This window comes from Anomalospiza imberbis, chromosome 7 (genome assembly GCF_031753505.1).
Source record: "Anomalospiza imberbis isolate Cuckoo-Finch-1a 21T00152 chromosome 7, ASM3175350v1, whole genome shotgun sequence".
Classification (NCBI taxonomy): Eukaryota; Metazoa; Chordata; class Aves; order Passeriformes; family Viduidae; genus Anomalospiza; species Anomalospiza imberbis.
The window spans coordinates 5,688,114-5,708,435 of NC_089687.1; the positions used below are offsets into that span (position 1 = coordinate 5,688,114).

A 20,322-nucleotide genomic window follows, 5' to 3' on the forward strand; every position below is an offset into this window, starting at 1 on the left:
TGCCTTATGTGATATGAGAATGAGGCAATTATGTGATGGCACAAAATACCAATCTTTTATTAATTACTTAATCCCACAAATCTTGTTTTCCTCAATTCATTACTTTATTGACAACCTTGGCTGGCTGAAAAGTTACAGTAGCCCTTGCCTCCACTAATCATCAGATTAAAGAAGTCTGTTAAGGTTTTAATTTTGGGAACGCTTCTGAAGAATGTCTTTTGATTTGAGAAACCTAACTTTTCTCATCCACCTGGGTATTTTCTTGTCTTCTTCCCTCCTGATTCCACTCTCAAAAGAAAAGAAAAATTGATCTGTCAAATCTTTCTTTCTATAACTCTGAAACTTTTAAAATTGGCAGAGGCTTTCATGGGTCTTTTCAACTTAGTTTTACAACCATAAAAAATTGACAGATCTCTGCAAGAAAAATGAGAGCATGATAGATTTGTCAAAGACTCAGTGGATAAAAATGAATGCAACAAGACATATATATGCCTCTTTCTGCTGTAAGTGAAAGAAAAGCTCTTCAGAGTCAGCAGCAGGAACACTCTGTTCCTCATCCCTCAGTCACACCAAGTTTACAGCTTTTTGTCCCCATGAGCAGAGATGGGGTGTCTCCTGTTCAGACCAGCAGCTCCAGGCCTGGTGATATCGATGATACCCCAAGATGCAATTTTGGACTCCTGTACTCTCAAGACCAACCTAGGCTGATTTCTACCACCCTTTCCAGAGCTGAGGAAACTTGTTCTGTTCCAGTTCTCTCAAAGGTTATGTGACTTTCCCTGCTGTATTGTAATTTTGATACAGGTATCTAATCCCTGAGCTGGACAGTAAAGTCTGAGGTGAACACAGAACAAACTGTGGCGTATCACATACAGGAATTCAATAGGTCCCTCAAAAATCACTGCTGCTCTCCTTAGATAACCCAGCTGCACCACTTTTAGACATCTTGCCCTTATTGAGATGGATTTTAGAGCAAAAGGCAAAGCTAAACAGCATTGACTGGAATACATGGCAAACTTAATTGCAAACTCATGCCCTTGTCCTGAGTTTCTGGTCAAATAAAAGACCAAAACAATTCCTCCAAGCCAGGCTTCTTCAAACCCACATTTATTATTTTATTTCAAGCACCTGATCTCCAGAGATCACAGACTTTTTAAAAAATATCCCAGCAAATGAAAACCAAGAAACAACATAAAATACCTAGTTTCAGGGAAGACTCCCGAGGCCCTCTGATTTATTCCAAAGCTAAACAAACAGAGCACCTTTGCAGCAGCTTTGCCAGTTCTCCAAAACAACTGTGCCAGAAATTAAAGTTTGCCTTTCTCACACTCTTCATCCTTAGAGGGAAGCTGTTTCCCCAGAGGGTCAAAGCATTGTTTCCAAGTTCCAAGTTCCTCAGTGGGTCTGGTCTGGATTCTAAAGAAAAGAGGCTTGCGTTGGTTTCCCCACTACCGAACAAACCTTCCAAAGGTAATTCCCTCCTCCCCCAACAGCTCTGACCCCACCTGGGTCACAACTGAAAGGGAAGGTGGAAGGAATTGTGCTTACTCTCCACCTCAGCCTCCAGGTGACAAGATTACAAGCAGCACCTGAGAAACACAAATTCCTTCAAAGTGGCTTGACATGAGGAAAGCTCAAAAAATTCCCTGTTTCTCTGGGATACAAAAACATCTTGTGAATAATTGCTTTGGCTTTGTGGAAGATGATAAGGGAAATCAAGAATTTGTGTCAATTTTCAAAAATAACTAATTATGTATTTAACCTAAGAGCTTGTGCATTTGTCAACCTGCTCTAATTGTTCTGATAACAGAAGGCACATTCTGGATGTTTTATGAATAATTTTATCTCTCAAGTCACCAAAGGCCACTGGGACATGTGCTGTGCTCTAGCCTGCGTAGATTTAGAACAATAAAAAAAGAGTAACACAATCTGACATCTGCTGATAAAAAATGTGAAAAGAAATGCAGAGCACAACATCTTCATAGGTGATTCAAGTCACTTCTGTTGGAAATTATGACCTTATTTTGCCCAATTTGGCCAGAAAAATAATGGGTTTAAAAACCACAAGGGGCCTCTTTAAGGCATAATGTGATATATTTTTCTCTATCTCTGAAAAAGTTCACTTGGGCATGTTATCATCCCTTTAAGCTATTTATATCCCTACCTTGCTGAAACTCTATTAAGAATATTATATTGGAGTTGTCTTTTAGAACTAGCCAGAGTTCACCTTGATATTAGTAATTATACATGTTTTATACAGATAGATATTTCCTTATCACTCCTTATATGAAAGGTGACAGTAAAAAAAAAATGCATATTTTTATATAAAGATTGTGACTTAGAAATGTAATAAAATGAAAAGGAAGTGGATTTGGAGGCATCTGCTGAACAGTATTTTTTTCAGTACTAAATAAATGCAACAGCAAATTTAATCTCTCAAGTCACAGACAAAATTTTAGCACAGCTCTGGGACTTTTTTTTCCCCATATTATAAAGTTGGATTTTTTTCATAGAATTACACAGCAAATATTTTTGTCATAATGCAGATTTGCCTTTTTTTTTCTGTTGGGTTAAATACAAAGCACATGGTACACGTTTATGCTTTATACATATTCTATAGGAAAACAAATAGTTAAAAAATTAGATTATCAAAAAAAACTCTGAAAACAAAAATAAAACTTAAAACTAAAGCAATATTAGAACTTAGAACCTTAGAGATAAATTAAACAGGGTAGCCAAAGCATAAATGAATCTCACATGAGGGTTCATTATAAATGAGAAAATGTTCCTTTGCAAGAAATTAACTGATTAAATAATGTATCAATTTCTGATGAGCAAAACATATTAAAAATTTTGAAGGTAGGGAAAAACCCCTGAGGGTGTTAATGCAGTCACTCTGACCTCAAATGCTGTGATTGCTTTCTTTGAATATTTAGTTCTGCAATAACTCTAGCTACTACGACTTTTAAAAACAATTTTATTTAATAGCTCTGTTTTACCAGTTACAGACAACCCATTTGCCTTGTGAGCAGATTTTCATCATTACTTCTCTTTAATGTACCTTCCAAAATCTTTCCCATTTTCCTGTTTTGACATTTCTAAAATATTTTCTAAACTTTGGAAGTTTAACTTGGGTTCTTAATGTCTCAGTGCTGAGTGTGTTGGGACTATCTAGATAAAAAATAGCTTAGCATTTAAAGATAAGCACAAAATACCAAATTAAGGCAAAGTATTGATAATCAAACTTAATGGATTTATTAGAGGTCAGAAAGTGTAATAAACTGAGTCATAAAAGATCACATGAAAAAGTAGCCAGGACTCTTCAGCCTCACCCAAAAGTACATGGAAAGGAAAAAACCCAAGGCATTCTCTCCTTGGAAGGAAATCAATTTCCGTCAAATGAATCTCCTACTTCAGCTTTCAGTGTGAAAGAATATCCTGAATCTTAGGGCAAATATTACGAATCAAAAGGCAGGAGAAAATGGAAGTTGCAACACCCTGGGTAAATGGAATTCCAAAGTCTGATGTGCTCAGACAAGCAGAGATGTGGAAGTGGACAATTCTCACTCCTGACCTCTGAAATACCCAACATAGGAAACTGCAAGTCAGAGAGAGGAGGTCAGTAATAAAGCTGTGAACTCAGGACTGGTATAAATGTAGAGCAGCAAATGCAAATCGAATTCCTAAGAATATGAAGAGAAATACAGTATCAGCAAATATGAGTTTTAGAAATATGCAGAGCTGTTGAAAGTAACCCGAAGGAGGAGGGAAAAGGCTTGGAAACACAGAAAAATAGAATATGGGATAAATTCATCTGAGTTTGGTTTGTTTTAAGTTGTTTTTTTTTTTTTCAGAAAGGTAGATTATTCTAGGATGACAAATATTTCATTACCTGCCTTTGATTAGGTTACAAATTTTATAGACAAAAGAAATAGAGTCATTTATCGGCACTTCAATCAAAATAGGATTGGATGTCATGGAGGGAAACAAATAGGCTGGAGAGGATGATTAGGAAAAAGTAGTGAAGAGGGTAAAGTATGATTTAACAGACTGTGTTCAAGGTCTGGGAGGAAATAACTAATAGGGTTCTTCAGAGATTGATCTTTGGGACCACTGGTATTCAATAAATTAATTAGCTATTCAATAAATTAATTAGCAATTCCAGCAAGGTAGGAATTGCTATTAAAATATGCTGCTCACAGAGAAGCAGCAGGCGCTCAGTAGTGTGAAGATCTGGATAACACTCTGGAACAACTGGAGCAGTCCAGAGAAAATATAATGGGGATGCATTCTAGACAAGGAAAATACTGTCACATCGTGTCTCAAAGATTCTCTTTTCAACAGAGGTAAATTAGGCATTAATGACGTTCCACAAGACTCCAGCATCTACATTTGAATGCCCACCCACATTAAAAAAAAATTAGATTTATTCAAATGGGAACAGATAAAAGAAAAGTTTTACTAGACTAATACAGGAAATGGAATGCTATTGCCTGAGAGAGACTGCCTGGCTCACATGATTAATAAAATTTGAGAAGGAATCTGTACCTTTTAAAATTTTTGGGCTACACATTATAATTAGGAAGATGAGCTCATTAACATAAAGCAGTTGACTGTAAAAGGATCCAGCTATCAAATACAGCAAATTTGAAAATTAGAGGTTAGGAAGATGTTTTCAAATGCCAGAGGTGTGAATTTTTGGAGCATGAAACTCCCCTATTCCTAACTAGCTAATTTAGAGGATCTTGAAGAGTTTCCAAAAAAACCCCACACTTCACTGTCTGCAGTTAAGGGAGATGGACTGAATGACACAGGCAGCTCTTCAGTCCACTCTTCCCAGTAGCTGGAAACCGAGTGAGGAGTCTTAGGACTAAGAGAAGTAAAAATTGATGTCAATGCTTTAAATTAACTCAGAGGAATGAGATTTGAGACTTGAATTGAGGCTGAAAACTGATGGGTTTGATGCTAACTGCAGGCATCAAACTTGTTTGTGTGGACAAATTACTTGATAAAGGAATAAAAGTTACTACTGCCTTTGTGCACAAGCATTAGAGATCATGTGTTAATCAGGTATTTTTTGCTGTCTTGTAGCAGCCAGGATGGTTTAGCAGGATCCTGAGCTTTTAGTTTACTTTTTCCACAGATGGCTCATCAATCAATTTCTAGAGAGATTAGGATTACTTCCTGCAGTATACAACCATTATTTATTTTCTGAGATGAACCAACTGTCAGTTATTGTGCCTTAAAATTAGACAAGAAAATTTACCCATCCCCATTTAAATGAGGTTTGAAGATCATGCCAACACTGCAAAGCAAGGGAATGCAAAGCACAGGCCTTCATTCTCTTCTTAGCCAGCACTACTGTGACTTTTCTGGCAAGTAATGCAAATAACAATAATACTTAGCGCTTACTCTGTGTGATGCTTCTCAACTTCAAAGCACTTTACAATTATCTACTGCTACTTAATCTGGAAAAAGTATGATTTCAGGCCGGCTTCTGGTAGCTTGTGTGAGAAAGTTAATTTCATTTGAATCGACTCCGTATTTAATAGGATAGAACCGCAGCACTTAAGTTCCAACGCTATTGTTCCATTAAAAGCCAATTATAGAAATTCAGCTTCCCCTGAATTTATAGAGCGCAGATTTATTTATTTATTTATTTATTTATTTATTTATTTATTTATTTATTTATTTATTTATTTACTTATTAATACGGACGAGATCTATCTAAACACTTCATCCGAATTTAGCCTTCCCAATTCCGACTCGTGCCTTCGGAGCCTTTAGAGCCGCGGCGCAGAGCGATCGGCAGAGGGCGCCCGAGATGTGTCCACGCGCCGCAAAAAATGCAATTTTTGAGCGCAAAAATGCAATTTCGGCTCGGCAGAAAGTGCCATTTCTCAGGGGTAAACACACGCGTAGCAGCGTTTGACCACTCTCCATCCACGCAACTTTTTGGATTTAAATTCTAATGCGGGTAAACCCTAGCATATTTTATTCTGACGGGTCTGTATTAAACAGGATATCAGATGGTGGCACTAAAATAACGTCGGGGCAATCCCAAGCGTAAGTGTAGGCTGGGCGGAGAAAGGATCGAAGGCATCCCCAAGGTGAAGGTTGATGTAAAGCTCAATATGACCCAGCAATGAGCTCTGGCAGCCCAGAAATTCTCCCGTGTCCTGGGCTGTCTCAAAAGCAGCGTGGGCAGCAGGTCGAGTGAGGGGATCCTGCCCCTTCCACTCTGGTGACATCTCACCTGCAGTACCACAGCTCTGTGGCCCCAGGGTACAAAGGACGTGGACCTGTTGGAGCAAGTCCAGAGAAGGTCACAAAGATGCTCTGAGAACTGCAGCAGTTCTGCGCCGGAGCCAGGCTGGGAGAGCTGAGGCAGTGTGGTCTGGGGAAGAGAGGGCTCTGCAGAGACATCAGAGTCCTTTCCAGGGCCTAAAGAGGCTCCAGAAGAGCTGGAGAGGGACTTGGGACAAGGGATGGAGGGACAGGACAAGGGGGAATGGCTTCAAACTGACAGAGAGCAGAGTTAGAGATTAGGAAGAAATTCTTCCCTGTGAGGAGGTAAGGCACTGGCACAGGTTGCTCAGAGAAAATGTTGCTCCCTCATCCCTGGAAGTGCTCAAGGCCAGACTGGATGGATTTTGGAGCAACCTGGGATAGTAGGAAGTGTCCCTGTGCAAGGCAGGGGATGGACAAGATGAACTTTAAGGTCCTTTCCAACACAAATAATTCTGAGAGTCTACTATTCTATGAAAAAAAAAACCCACTTGAATACTGCTACAAAAAGTAACTACATTAATTTCATTGTAATACATTGACTCGGTGACCATCACTATTTCAGTTTTCTCTGAGTCTTTGAATCTACTGCAAATGAACTCATTTTAAGTTCTTCCCTTAATAAGTAGATTCTTTTGTTGCAGATAAAGCATTTTGTCTAAACTCAGATGAGTGATTGTGACATATGGCTCAATCACATGCACAGGATGCTTTTTACAAGCCACCTTGCAGCAGAGCTAGGAAGGGCACCGGTGGGATGTAACCAAACAACCACAATGACTACCTGGTAAAACCATGGCTGCTCTCATGTGCCACAGGAGGGATTGCAAAGCTGTTTCCACTGACAAGGATTTTAGCAGCTGAACATACAAGGGTAGTCAAAATGTAACCTGAACCCAGACCTAGTAAGAAGATGAGGCTGAGAATTAAGAGGAAACTAATCTGCAAACGGTAGGCAGGGTTTGGAAACTGAAACCACTGCTTGCACTTCAGTCCGGTGGCAGAGAACTCACGTATCACATCATGGAATTACTGATGAGCAAACACAGGCACTGGCACAGGTGTACCTGCCGTGGTGGCGCTGCTTCAGCCCAGGCTGTGTGTGCCAAACCTGTCTGGGGCCACCATTCCACCCATCCTCCTGCACCCAGAACTTTATTTCCCCTTTCAAGGTTGCCACTTTACACGGTTGTCACTCCTGCAGCTCAAAAACACAGAGGCAAGTGCTTCAGCCTGCTCGTGGCTATCTCAACAATGGATCTGGCGAGTATTCATTAAAATATGTTATTAAATGGATCTGACCCCAGTGACTTCTTTGGTCCTGCAGCCCTCGGGGCTCCCCGCAGGCTCAGACACCGTTACCCAGACCCTGCGGCCCTGCACAAGGAGCCCACTGGAACATCACCTTGTGCCTGTGCCCGCCCGAGTGTGCACCGGCCCCAGGTGACAGGTGATGAGTGTGGTGTCCCCAGGACAGATTCAGTGTCCCCAGGACACTCTGAGTGTCCCCAGGACAGGTTCAGTGTCCCCAGGACAGGTTGAGTGTCCCCAGGACCCTCTGAGTGTCCCCGGGACAGGTTCAGTGTCCCCGGGACAGGTTCAGTGTCCCCAGGGCACTCTGAGCGTCCCCGGGATAGGTTCGGTGTCCCCGGGACAGGTTCAGTGTCCCCAGGGTGGGCTCAGTGTCCCCGGGATAGATTCAGTGTCCCCAGGGCACTCTGAGTGTCCCCGGGATAGGTTCAGTGTCCCCAGGGCACTCTGAGTGTCCCCGGGATAGGTTCGGTGTCCCCGGGACAGGTTCAGTGTCCCCAGGGTGGGCTCAGTGTCCCCGGGATAGATTCAGTGTCCCCAGGGCACTCTGAGTGTCCCCGGGATAGGTTCAGTGTCCCCAGGGCACTCTGAGTGTCCCCGGGATAGGTTCAGTGTCCCCAGGGCACTCTGAGTGTCCCCGGGATAGGTTCAGTGTCCCCGGGACAGGTTCAGTGTCCCCAGGGTGGGCTCAGTGTCCCCGGGACAGGTTCAGTGTCCCCGGGACAGGTTCAGTGTCCCCAGGACACTCTGAGTGTCCCCGGGACAGGTTCAGTGTCCCCAGGGTGGGCTCAGTGTCCCCAGGACACGCTGAGTGTCTCCAGGCCGTCCCACCGTGTCTGCTCACAGCCGCCAAGCAGAAACCCGTCGGGTTTCCCCACAAGCACCGTGGCAGCCCAGCCGTCTGCGGGTGCGGGGGGCAGATCCCCCCAAAGAAAGGAGCTGTGACAGGAGTGCCCTATAAAGCCGGGACCAGGGGATGGCCGTCGAGTCTGTTCACCTGTCTCCGCTTCCTAGCAGCGGCGGGGCCGGGCAGCCCAGGGCGGCTCCCAGAGGCGCACCCAGGCTCGGCAGGGCGGCCGCGGGCGGAGGAGGGGCCGCCGCCTCTTTAAACTTGCCGTGAGGGCCGGGCTGCCCCGCCCGGGGCAGCGGGGTCCGCTCAGAGCCCGGCGGGGACGCGCCGCCCCCGGCACCGCTCCCCTCAGCTGCGGCCCGGGCGGGTCCCTCCGGCACGGAGGGCGGCGGGGGCCCGGCCGCGGGCTGTGAGGGGGCCCGGCCGCGGGCTGTGAGGGGGCCCGGCCGCGGGCTGTGAGGGGGTCCGGCCGCGGGCTGTGAGGGGGCCCGGCCGCGGGCTGTGAGGGGGCCCGGCCGTGCCCCGCGGGGGGAGCCGGGCAGCGCCGCCGCCTCCCGCCCGCCTCAGCCCGCCTCCCGCCCGCCATGGCCGCCCGCGGAGCCGAGCGGCGCCGAGCCGAGCGCCGCGGCAGTGCCGGGGTCTGGCCGCTGCCTGGCAGCGCCCCGTGAGCGGGGACAGCGGGCGGCGTGTCCCTGCGCTCGGTCCTGCCCCCCGTCCTCCTCCCGGAGCGGCGATGAGCGAGACCCGCGCCGGGGGAGTCGCCGCCTAGACCGGCAGCCAGGATGGTGCCCCTGCAGCCCCTGCCCCTCGTCGTGGTCCAGGGCGTTCTCCAGCTCGTAAGTCTCCATCCCCGCGGCCCCCGGACTCTCACGGGGGGCTTGGCGGACACCGGTGCCTTCCTCCGGGGATCGCGGCGGGCGCGGTCTCCTCTGGAGCCCGCTTCCCCAAACCTGCCTCCCACAGCCCCTAACATATTCTCGTTTTTCTCTTTTTTTTCCCCATCCTTTTTCTACCTCTTTTCTTTTTTTTTTTTTTTTTTTTTAATTTTTTTTTTTTCCTATTTGATTTTAATTAAGCGGGATTGCTTCTGTTCGCCCCGTTTGGGAACGCGGGACGCCCGCGTGCCCGAGCGCAGCGCGGCCCCGGGGGCCGGGATGCTCCGGGAGCCGCCGCGGAGCTGGAAAATACCGCGGGCAGGGACGGGAGGGATGTGTGTGTTTGTGTGTGCCGAGCATCGCCGAGACTGCCCGCTCCCGGAAAGTTTTCTGCTGGCCTCAAGCGCCTTTTTTTTTTGGCGTGCTGGGTGTGCAGGTAGAGTCGCCTGCGCTCGGGAAGCTCCCCCGTTAATTTCGGCTTGCTGCAGCGCGCCCCAGGTGTTTCCTCAATTTTTATCAGAAACCGTGGGACGCGCCGGTGTTATGGTGAATATTCCTCTGCATGCGGTGGGGGAATGCGGGGACTGACGTGGCGGCAAGGTGAGATGCAGACTGCGAAATTCGGAGCTCTGAAGGGAGGGAAGCAAAGCGAGGTGCGCGGCTGGAGACGGGCGAGGAGCTCAACTTCTCCCACGCCCGCCCAGTGCCTCGTCCGTGGGGCGCTGATGGTACGAAACAAATGGACTGATGCTCGTGAGGCGGTCATAAAGAGAAAAAAAATGTGTTTGCAAAAGAGTTTGGCCATCCTCACTTTTATTTCGGAAAGATTTTAACTGATTTTGCTGTTTTGGGGAGAGTTTTGGTGTTACTCTCATAAATACCTCTGCTGCAAAAGTTGTGCCTCTCTTCCCCAGCTGCCTTGGACGCGAAAGTTTGTCACGAAGTAGTCAATAGGGAGTGTGTAATAAACGTTGAAGGGATTAAACACCCTCCTTAAGAACTGGAGTCTAGTGTTACAGTGTGAGGTGATTGATTAGTTTTTGAGGAAGCTTATGTCAAATTCTAATCCGGTTTTGGATTGTGCTTGTCGTGTAATGTTTTTTGCTCCAGCACTTTATCATAGCAATGAAGTAGCGAGCTGCAGCCCTGCGATAAGGCGCACATTTCTTTCACACTCCCATCCTTTTGGACAATAAAAGGCTGTTTACATTCTTCACATTTTGCAGCCCAGTTTCCAACTAAACAACGCAAAGGGGTGAGAGATGGGAAAGGAGAGCAGCAAATGGATTACAAAGTTGCTGAGAAGAAGGGAACTAAATAAAAAACTCCTTCCTCATGCCTACAACATCTCTCACTCACTTGCACACTCCTTTTTTCTTCCTTTCTTTTTTTTTTTTAAGAGCTATAAAAAGGATCAATTGAAACTTGTACCATCAGGGATGGGGTTTGCTGTGCAGTGTTTTATAGGTGATGTTGGGAAGTTGCTTGCTGTGAGTGTGTGAGTGAAGGCTGACTAAGTGAAGCAAAGTTGCTGCCTTGAATCAAACAAGAATCATAAACAGCCACTGCAGGTTCTCAGGTGGATGTGGCACTCGGGTCACCCAGGAGGATTCATTTTTTCTGCATTCTTTAGATACAAACCAATAAGGTTTTGGAGTAAATTAGTTTCATAGTTTATGTAAGTTTTAATAATAAAGTAAAGCAAAATGAGAATGTGTGAGATTTTTGAGGCATTTTAGGTGTACCTTTTGACGCTAAACTACTACTAAAAAGTTGTGTAAATACATTTTAGCATGCTCTTACCAGAATATGTGGTTAAAGTTACAGCTTGTTATAAATTACGAAATATTTTATGTTGCTGGTAATGCATTGAATGCAAGTCTGTGCTATCCTTTGTTCTCTGGCCAGAATTTGGGGGAATCCTGGAATCTGATTAGCAGGTTTAGAAGGGAGGCATTGGTATTACTGATTCTTGACTTTTTCTTTCCTTTTTTAACCAAAAATCAGTGTGGGTAGTATTAATTCTACAGTGAAGGCTCAGCATTTCAGCCAAGAGAAAAAAATCCTGCGTTTCAGTGATGCAATACAGCAGCACTTTAGTAAGCCAGAAATTATACCATAAAAACCCTTCCTGATGGGGCAGTCTTAATTTTTTATAAAATCAGAGGTGTTAGAATGGGAAATATTTTGGCACTGCCTTTCAGTGAAGGGAGAAGGGCTTTTTATGTTAATAGATTGAACTTCAAATGCTGTCTTTCCTTTCAGATATCAAAGTGTGCTGTCTACTTACCTACTTGTTAAAGATGCATAAATTAGGGTGAAATCCACGTGAAACTTCACAAATTTGAGGAGATTATGGCAGAGTGTCTCATTGAATTTCTGAAAGCAGTGTTAGGTGATTCTTTGTATGCTGTATCTAACGTTGCTCAGTCAGAAGTTCATGTTTAGTACTTTTAAGACAGCATAGATATATTTTGGTATCATGTTTCTAGATTATTATTTTGATTAATAGATGGGGTACCAGTATGCATGCAGCAGTTGCACATATGTATTTCCTAAAATATTCTGCATATTTGGATATATTAAGCAGTATTCTGCTGTTGAGTCAGGTTAAGGTGCTAACTTGCTCCTTAATGTATAAATACATTAATTTTTAAAGCCAGGTTTGCCTTCTGTTGACAATATGGAGCAAAACAACAATTTGCAATGCACAGTCAGTGCATGCCTGGGCTGTTATTGATAAGAAGATGAAAAATTGCTGTGTTGTGTTATCATTAATAGGTGCTCTTGCTTTACTATTAATTTTCAGTAAGCTTTTCCAATTGTCACATAATTGCTGAATGCCCTGTTAGTTATCTCTTCGGAAGTAATGGAGTTCTACATGTTGAGAATTAAAGTGTGTGAAGCATTAGGATAATGCAGTTTATAGAATCCCTGCTAGTGTTTTGTTAAGTCAGCTTTAAATGCCTCTAAGGAGGAGGGGGGCTTCTACTTCCCTGCGATTATGAGTTGTCATTTTAAAGAATTCTTCTTGGGGAAAAAAAAAGCTGGCACTATCCCTTTGTCTAGGCAAGGTGTAGTTTCAGACACACACACTCCCAGGCAGGACCTGTGGTTCTGGGGGTAACCAGGCACTGTAACAATTGGTTTATTCTTGCATCTCTGTGGACTGAAATTAAGAAAGGCTCACAGCAGCATTTTCCAGTGCTTATAGTCAAAGTTGCTTCAGTATTCTATCAATAAACTCTCTTCTAACATTAACATTGGGCAGAGTTGTTACTGCATTAGAAATCTAGGAATCAATCATTTCACAAACACTTAACAGCAGTTGATTTTTTCACCAACATTGTTTATATGGATGAGAAATGATAAGGAAAAAAGAAGAGAAGGGTTGTTAATTTAAAATTTTTCTCCACCAAGTTTAGCAGTATAGCATTTGACATGAGTGAAATTCAATGACAGATTGTTTGTGTTGGAATTTCAAAGGCTGAAAATAAGGCAGATTTTGACAATGAAACAGAATTTTTACAGAGTTTTTTTTTTAACAGAATTTAAGGTTCTTAGCAACTTGAGCTGAAAGAATATTTGCTATAGTTCAAGATACTGCTTCATAAGAAGAAATATATTAAAAGCTGAGCCAAAGCTGCCTTTCCATTTAAAATATGTGTATCCTGTGAGGTGTAGAAACACAGAGATCTGTTCCTTCTGGCTCCTTTGTCTCCATAGCCCTGCAAATGTGGTCCAGGTAGCATGCCCCTGCAGTGAGAATCAGAAATATGCACCATGCAAGACTCTCAGCACCATTTCAGAAAGGTAAATGCTTCCCTCTGGTCATCTGGAAATACACAGATGAAATTCCATCCCCCCTTAATTTCAGGGAGAACTTTGTCATAAAATGTATTGGACCCAACCTTTCATTTGGCTTCCTTTGGTAATTTTTTTTGATGCTGTAGGCATTATAAGCCTTGTGTAATAAAGTAATGTAGGTAACTCAAGAATTGCAGATAATTTGAAGCTGGAGACAGATCAACAAACGCTGGTTTCAGCAGATTGAGAATTTATTACCCTGAATAAGGTTGTGTCTTTAGGTGTATGGGGCCAGGTTTAGTTTGCATAGGAGGTTCACAACTCAACCTGTCCTTGCATCCCAGTTCCATGAAACTGGTTCCATGATCCCTTTCAGTTTATTTGTAGGTTGACTGGGGCACAGAAAGATTACAGATCCTGTTTAAAATCTGTACAACAAGACTTCTTTGACTGATGTCCAATAGGCCACAAGATACCCCAGGCTTCCCTGGCAAAATCCATGTCTCAAACTTTCCATCTGTAACACACAAGGAATTTTCCTGCCATTGTAAAGCACTTGGAGAGATGTCAGAGCTGTGCTGTAAGTCTAACAGACAGGGAAGTGAAATGGAAAGATTGGTGAAGCCCCAGTGCTAAAATAGGATCCTCTCATCACTCCCACCTTTCTGGTTTTCCTCCTGAGAGAGGGGAACTCAGGAATGGGAGTTGAAAGGGAGCAACAGAAACCACTCGCTGACCTGGACATTAAGAGCATCAGAGAGGTGCAACTCTGCCCTAGGTACACCAAATCCCTCTTATACTGTTAACATTTTTACCTTTAATCAACACTTTACAAACAAATCTGTACAAGGAGAAGCAAGAGCTGCTTGGGAAATTGGCACTGAGGTGCCAGCAAGTTGCTTGTGGTCCGTGGGTGAGGTGTTGACCTTTATTTGGTCCAGGTGTTGAATAAGATGTGATAATTCTTGGGCACTTCTGGTGAAGAGCTGCAGTAAGGAAAGATCAGTGCTACTCTGCAATGGTTATAAAACAAAAGCTGTGATTCCATAGGTGGGGGTTGCCTCTTGCTGAGAAACAGTGAGCTGTTCCGGTGCTCAGAGAAGCCTGTAGCTTTGGATCTTTCACACCTACTTGTCAATGTATCCAAGCCAGAGACAGCGATGAAAAAGGAAAGATTTTTTTCGGGTTTGTGCTGCTGTTTGCCTGTCCTGCACTTAGCAGGACAGTCCATTTTCTCTGCTAATCTGTCTTTTTCGTCCTGATTTTTGCCCACTTTAACACACTGCTTCACTATACCCACTACAAAACACAAGCACTGGCTGTAAAACCTTTGCTAGATCACATCTAGCAGAACTGGAAAACAGGAAGGTAGCAGTTCCCATTCACGTGGCTCTTATAAATTCATCCTGACCCTGACTTCCCAAAACACCCTATTCTGAGGCAGCGTGGCCTTGCACTCCGAATCTTAAATATGTTTGTGTTTATTTCCCCAACCCCATTTGTCCTTCCCATTATGTTTCCATTCCCTCCATTTCCCACTAGGTTTGTAGCTGTATTTTGTGTAGTGTGTTTGGGTACTTGAAGGATCAATCAGAGTGAAAATAAGGGGTGACTTGCTTGCAGTTTTTGCTTCCAGCAGAGCATCACTACTGTGAAGTAAGTTCAGTCTGCAGGGCAGGGCTTGGAAAACATTGCTAATTCCTTTCCCGTAGGGAATCTCCTTGTGGGCTGGTGTTCTGTGTCGGCTCTAAGCTCAGTTGCACTTAACAAAGAGATTCAAGGGAACAAATTAGGAGCGGGGAGGAAATGAGGGGCTGTGAAGTTGGGTCAGCAGTTAAGACTAAGTAGTTTAGTCCTTTCAACAGGGATTTCAGTGCTAGTGTGATGCTCTGCTCTCCCTGGAATGGCAGTGCTTACTGTAAATATAGAATTGGAACGATTGACTATAATTTAAGGTAGATTTAAAGAGCTGTAAGAGCTGTAGTTCTTGAGATAGGTTTTCTCTTTGTTCCAAATGACTGGTAGTAATAGAAGCTATTATTAGCTGGGAAGTGAAAATGAAAGAATAGGGAGAAATAAAAAAATTAGGTGAAGAATCTAATGTCTCTAAAATCAGGCTTTATATGCATTGGGGCCAATTATGGTTATTGTATCATTACAGTACAGATTTGAGGCTACTCCAAAAGCTCTCATTCTGCTTCTCCAGATCCAGCGTGTTTGGTTTATGTTCGTGATCAGTTGTGAATTTCTTGACATTATAGTTCTTGTTTTAGGGGATGACCAGGTATATCTAATATCATCAATCACCAGAATAAACACTACCTTAATTTCATCTTACTTTACCCATTATCTAGGAAAATAAAACACTGTGCATAGAAGTGCTCCTATATTTGCTCTTCTATTAAGTAGATTTAAGGAGTTTTAATGGAGAAGGAGCTGGCTGTGCTTGAGGCTGACCTGGAGGAAAAAAAGCCCTGGGAATTTGCTGAGGGAATAAGAGGTGAATATGAGAGAGAGAAAGATGATGGATGTAAAACAGCCCTGTGGGCAGGTGGAGTGAGCCTGAGAAGTTACTGCAGGCAGAGAAGGACAGACAGACTGACAGTAACTAGGAATATTCCCACAGTAACACTTACTTGTGCATCAAACCCAGGTGGGTGAAATATCAGACCTTGAAGTTTTTTGTTCTTTAATGCTGCCTGTCTCTCTCTTCCTTGCAAGCACCTGTTGCTCCTAATGTGTTTGGAAAATTGGAATTCCTGTTCCCAGCAGGAATTTAAGGGTCTCATTGGCAGTGGTTTGTTCTCAATCCTTTGGCTGTAGCTGTTACTGGTGAGTGTGTTTCTTCACCACTGGGAGCCTAAACTCAGGCAAGGTGTTCCCAAGTTGAATTTTCTTCTTACTTGAGGCAGTTGGGTGATTTCTAGAAGAAAATTCAGAAACTGTAGTACAAGAATAGGCACATAAGAGTAATTTTATAGTGCACTGTATTTGGAGTTCATGGCACTTCATACTCAATATGTGTTACATGTGTCATTATTTTGGGAAACTAAAGAAATAAAACAGAGCCTAGAGGCAAATTTCTTATCTCCACCCCAGTAGACCAGAAGTATATTTTGCATAACTGACTCTGTCCTTCCCTGGCCCATCTCCATACAAATGCAAAGAGCTGCTGAATCTGATCTTAACCGGGGCATTTTTGGAGTGATGTAATTTGGATCAAGGCAGGAGTGAAGCCGGGTTCTTCAGTTTCTCAAGCAGAGAGCTAGGGAGAGGGCTAAAGCCTGTGTTGTTTTCCACTCATTAAACTAACAAAATGCTAATCAGCCTTGTGGAAAGATTCGCAGTAGATAATGTTACTGTGACACCACTGCCTTATCGGGTGTGTTAGCCTGGACCACTTTAAATGAGGTGATTGAAACACTTCAGCCTTTTTTGAAACCGATTCAATTTTGCCCATTGACTACTTTCAGTTCTGTCACCATTCGAGGCAAGGAAGAAAAGACTGATCCTACACTTGTAGGGCTGGGACAAATCCTGTGCTACAGCTGCTGTTGTGTGCCAGCCTCTGCTGCCACCCGCTGCTGAGCTGCTGTGCCGGTTTCCAGACATTACATTAATCTTCCAGTGCTGGAAACATCCATTTTTGAGTTAATTCTGAGTCAAACTGCACTGTCTTCTATTACTGAATGACAAATCCATCAGTCTTCTTCGCCTTCCCCTGGCTTGGGTCTGCTCACTGCTGTGAAGAAGTTTCTGGCCCTCCAGGGAGCTTTTCTAAGCTGCATTCTGCTGGGAGCTGCCTGCTTGCTCCCTCTGTTTCTGTCTCCCTCCGTGCTCTATCTTCCCCAAGTTTTTTTCCAAGCAAAGGATGCTCAGCTCCTCTGGGAGAACCAGCAGCTTCCTTGCTTTCCTCTTCCTCCTGGAGATGCCCCTCCATCCAAAGCAGAGCAGCCCAAGAGCAGGTAGAAAGACTGCCTTCCTTTCTACTACTCAGCTTCAAATTTTTAAATTTAAATATTTTTAAAATATTTTTTGAAACATTTTATTTTAATTTTTGCAGGAAACAAATCGTTAGAGCTACCTTTCCAGAATCTATTAGTGGTCATCTGTTCACCCCTCACTCACTGCTTCTGTCTGTCCAAGCTGTCTGGTAGCAAATCAATCCAAAGGTTTATCAGCTTTGAGTCCTAGATTGTATAATGTATTTCAAGAGTGTCTCCATTTCAAATTATCCATTTTTTAACTCATTTGTCACGACTTCAAGTCTGAGTGGATATCCACTTTTAAAGCACATGATTGGAATATGATGTGAGGATTGGTTTTTAAGGAGCAAGTTTTATAGAACTGTAGATGTTGTAGATTCTTCCCTAAAAAGCATCTGTTTCTAAAAAGCATATTTTTCCCCTCTGTGCAGGGACGCCCTCTGCCTGTCAAGGTCTTATTGTGGCAGTGAGCAGCGTTGTGTAAAACTTAGATCCAGATCAAGAGATGCAACAAACTGCATTTCTGCCACATTACCATCCAGGAGCACAGAAGGTTTTTAGTTTCTCTATGCTTTCTCTCCTTCCTCCTAGAACCCATAATCCCAGATTTATTTTTTTACGTCAGTTTTGGTGAGATCACAGTTAATGCCTTTCCTTAAAGTTCTTAAAGAGTGGGAAAGCCATTCTCATCCATCTCACTCTTCAAGTCTTTTCTTATTTTTCTTCTGACTAGAATTCAGTATCCAGTTTCTGGCACCAAGCTAAGCTAGCTTAAAATAATACCAGTGTGTTGAGTATCTGACAGGGGAATAAATGCATTGTTGAGTTAGGACCTATTTGATTTAAATAAAAAGCCTCTAAATGTAAGAATGAAGAAACGTGACATACTTCATACTCAGATCCATTTTATGGTGTTCACCCCATAATCCTTTCATTTGGACACGTGTGACCTGTGTGTTATCAGCAATGGGCAGCCTAATGCTGCTGTAACCAGGGAATTTAAACTCCATATTTTATTCAACAAAACCTTTTTGTGGGTATTGGATGGGATCTCTTACTGTGCATGCTTAGACTCAGGGTTCAGTGTTGCTGTTTTTAATACTTGATGTTGAACAATGGAGGAAAGAATGAATTTAAAATAGCAAAATTTGTATTTATGCTGACTAAGGACACCATTCTGCAGAAATTTGCCTTCTGGTGAGTTTGCAATATTCTTTCAATGAACAGCAGAGTTATATTTTTGGTGGAATAGTAAGATTAATATGGGGACAAATATAAATATAATGGCTATTGTATCTTTCTTGTGTTTTGATGGATTGGACTGTCTTGTTCATCCAAAGTAACGACTTGATTTTTTATTTTTAATTTTTTTCAATAGTGCTGGTAACTGTGAGGGCAATGGAACTTTATTCTATTTAGATGTTGAAACTGTAGTCCTGATAATGCAACTCAGTAGTCATTGACTGACTTGTCCTTCTGTGCTCTCAGGGAGTATTGAGATGAACTCAGTCTGTGATCAGTTATTAATAAAGCCTGCTGAACATGTGCCCTATGTCCCCATTCCTGTCTCATCCACTACAGTTATCTAACAGAAATTTAATTATCCTTGAGATCACCAGCTCTGATCCAACTGAAGTGCACAGAATGATTGAACAGTTCTTTCAGTGATGAGCAACAGCATCACAGGAAGCTTGATTTTCTTAAGAAATGGGCTAAAATACTATTTGAAACAGAAGCAAGTTTGAAAGCCAAAACACAGCTGCATCACAATCAGAAGTTCACCAGGATTTCCTGGGGTAGCCACATTTTGGTGGTTTGGACAGACATGTAGAGGCTGCAAAAGTGCTTTTCATCCTGCCTTTAATGGAAACATGTGCTGTTGTATAATTCGTTTGGTTCATACTCCTCCTCAAAATACTCACTTGAAAAAAGGTCTAGTGATCAATTTTAGTGGGGCAAGAAACCTACATAGATTGTTGATTTGTTTGGTTTATTTTCTTTGTTTCTTCAATTTAAGAATAACATCTTGACTAAATGTGGTCAGGAGTTTTCTACACACACTTCTGGGAAATAAAGTCATTAAAAGATAACACAGAGGTTACAGATATCATGACTTTGAATTGAACACCTGCAGATTGTGTATGGTACCTGAGAATGAGATTCAGCCAGAAGGAAAGGTCCAGAATAGGGATGGCAGGGATGCCTGCTTCCTCTTGCACTAGCAGACTTTTTAAAGTAGCTGGCTGGCCTAAGGTAGAGCAGCTTTTAATGACTGATGAACAAACAGGTGTTTTCGTCAGTCCAGAATCTCCATTCTCTCTGTACAAATAAGTCAGTGCTTATCCCCTGGTTAGGATGGCAGAAGGGAAAATGAGCTTGGATCTCTCAAGACAGTATCAAATTTATCAGGGGAGACTGTATTCTACAGCAGGGTGCTCAGTCCCTGCCCTCAACAAGACTGAAACCTGCTTGGATCCACCTTGAAGAGACAAAATAGGTACAAATGTGTTAATTTATTTTGGTGGGAGGTGGAATATGTACAAATTCAGTGACAGCGGGAAAGTGACTTTTCCTGCACCTGCCTGAGGATGTTCTTGCTCCTGCAAAGAGATACTAGAAAATAAATCCGTGGTAGAAGCATCACTGCAAGCATTTTTTTCCTGTTTTTGCAACCTTAGTCAAAGGTCTGTGAAAACCACATCCTGGATTGGATCTTTCAACAGGAATCAAGGGTTGTGTCCTGGGAGAGCCCATCCAGGGATTAGAGCTTGGGTGCTTGGTGAGGTGTGCTCTTAAAAAAAATAAAGGGAATTTGCAGCCTTAAAATGTAAGGACCACCTGGGTCATGTGGCTTACTGTGTGAGTTTTGAGTTCATAGATTTAGGCACCAGTTGTGAAACTGGGGAGGATCTGCATTTGCTGTCTGTCAAATTCTCCCTGCTTTTGTTGTTCTCCTTATCAGATGGATACCTGGAAAACTACCCAATACCTTCTTGTGATGTGGGATTGCTGATGCTAAACACTTCCTAGTATTCTTCCTTAGTGTTTTTTTAGAAGGTCCCATGATAATCCTTAGGAAATCTCACAGCTGATGGTGTCATATTGTCCAGTTTTTCCTAATACTACGCAAAAAGTTTTCTTAATTCCTTCCCTTTATGCTTAGCTATCTTCTTTTCTATCACTCTTGAGACACTTTGTTCAGACT

The 20,322-nt window shown here is 43.1% G+C and overlaps 1 protein-coding gene and 1 long non-coding RNA gene across 2 annotated transcripts in view; one reads left to right on the forward strand and one right to left on the reverse strand.

Annotated features, from left to right (window-relative positions):
* The window catches only part of LOC137476816 (uncharacterized), a 162,982-nt gene extending 154,117 nt beyond the window's left edge, over positions 1-8,865 (reverse strand). Inside the window, exons 1-2 of the long non-coding RNA XR_011000629.1 lie at positions 8,597-8,865; positions 1,319-1,416 (exon numbers count right to left, since the gene is read on the reverse strand). This is a non-coding gene — a long non-coding RNA (uncharacterized lncRNA). The remainder of the gene's footprint in view (positions 1-1,318; positions 1,417-8,596) is intronic.
* An 80-nt stretch (positions 8,866-8,945) lies between these two features.
* NXPH2 (neurexophilin 2) overlaps positions 8,946-20,322 on the forward strand; it is a 35,358-nt gene continuing 23,981 nt past the window's right edge. The window contains exon 1 of the mRNA XM_068195163.1: positions 8,946-9,285. Coding sequence (XP_068051264.1) covers positions 9,232-9,285 — 54 coding nt within the window. The 5' untranslated portion in view covers positions 8,946-9,231. The remainder of the gene's footprint in view (positions 9,286-20,322) is intronic.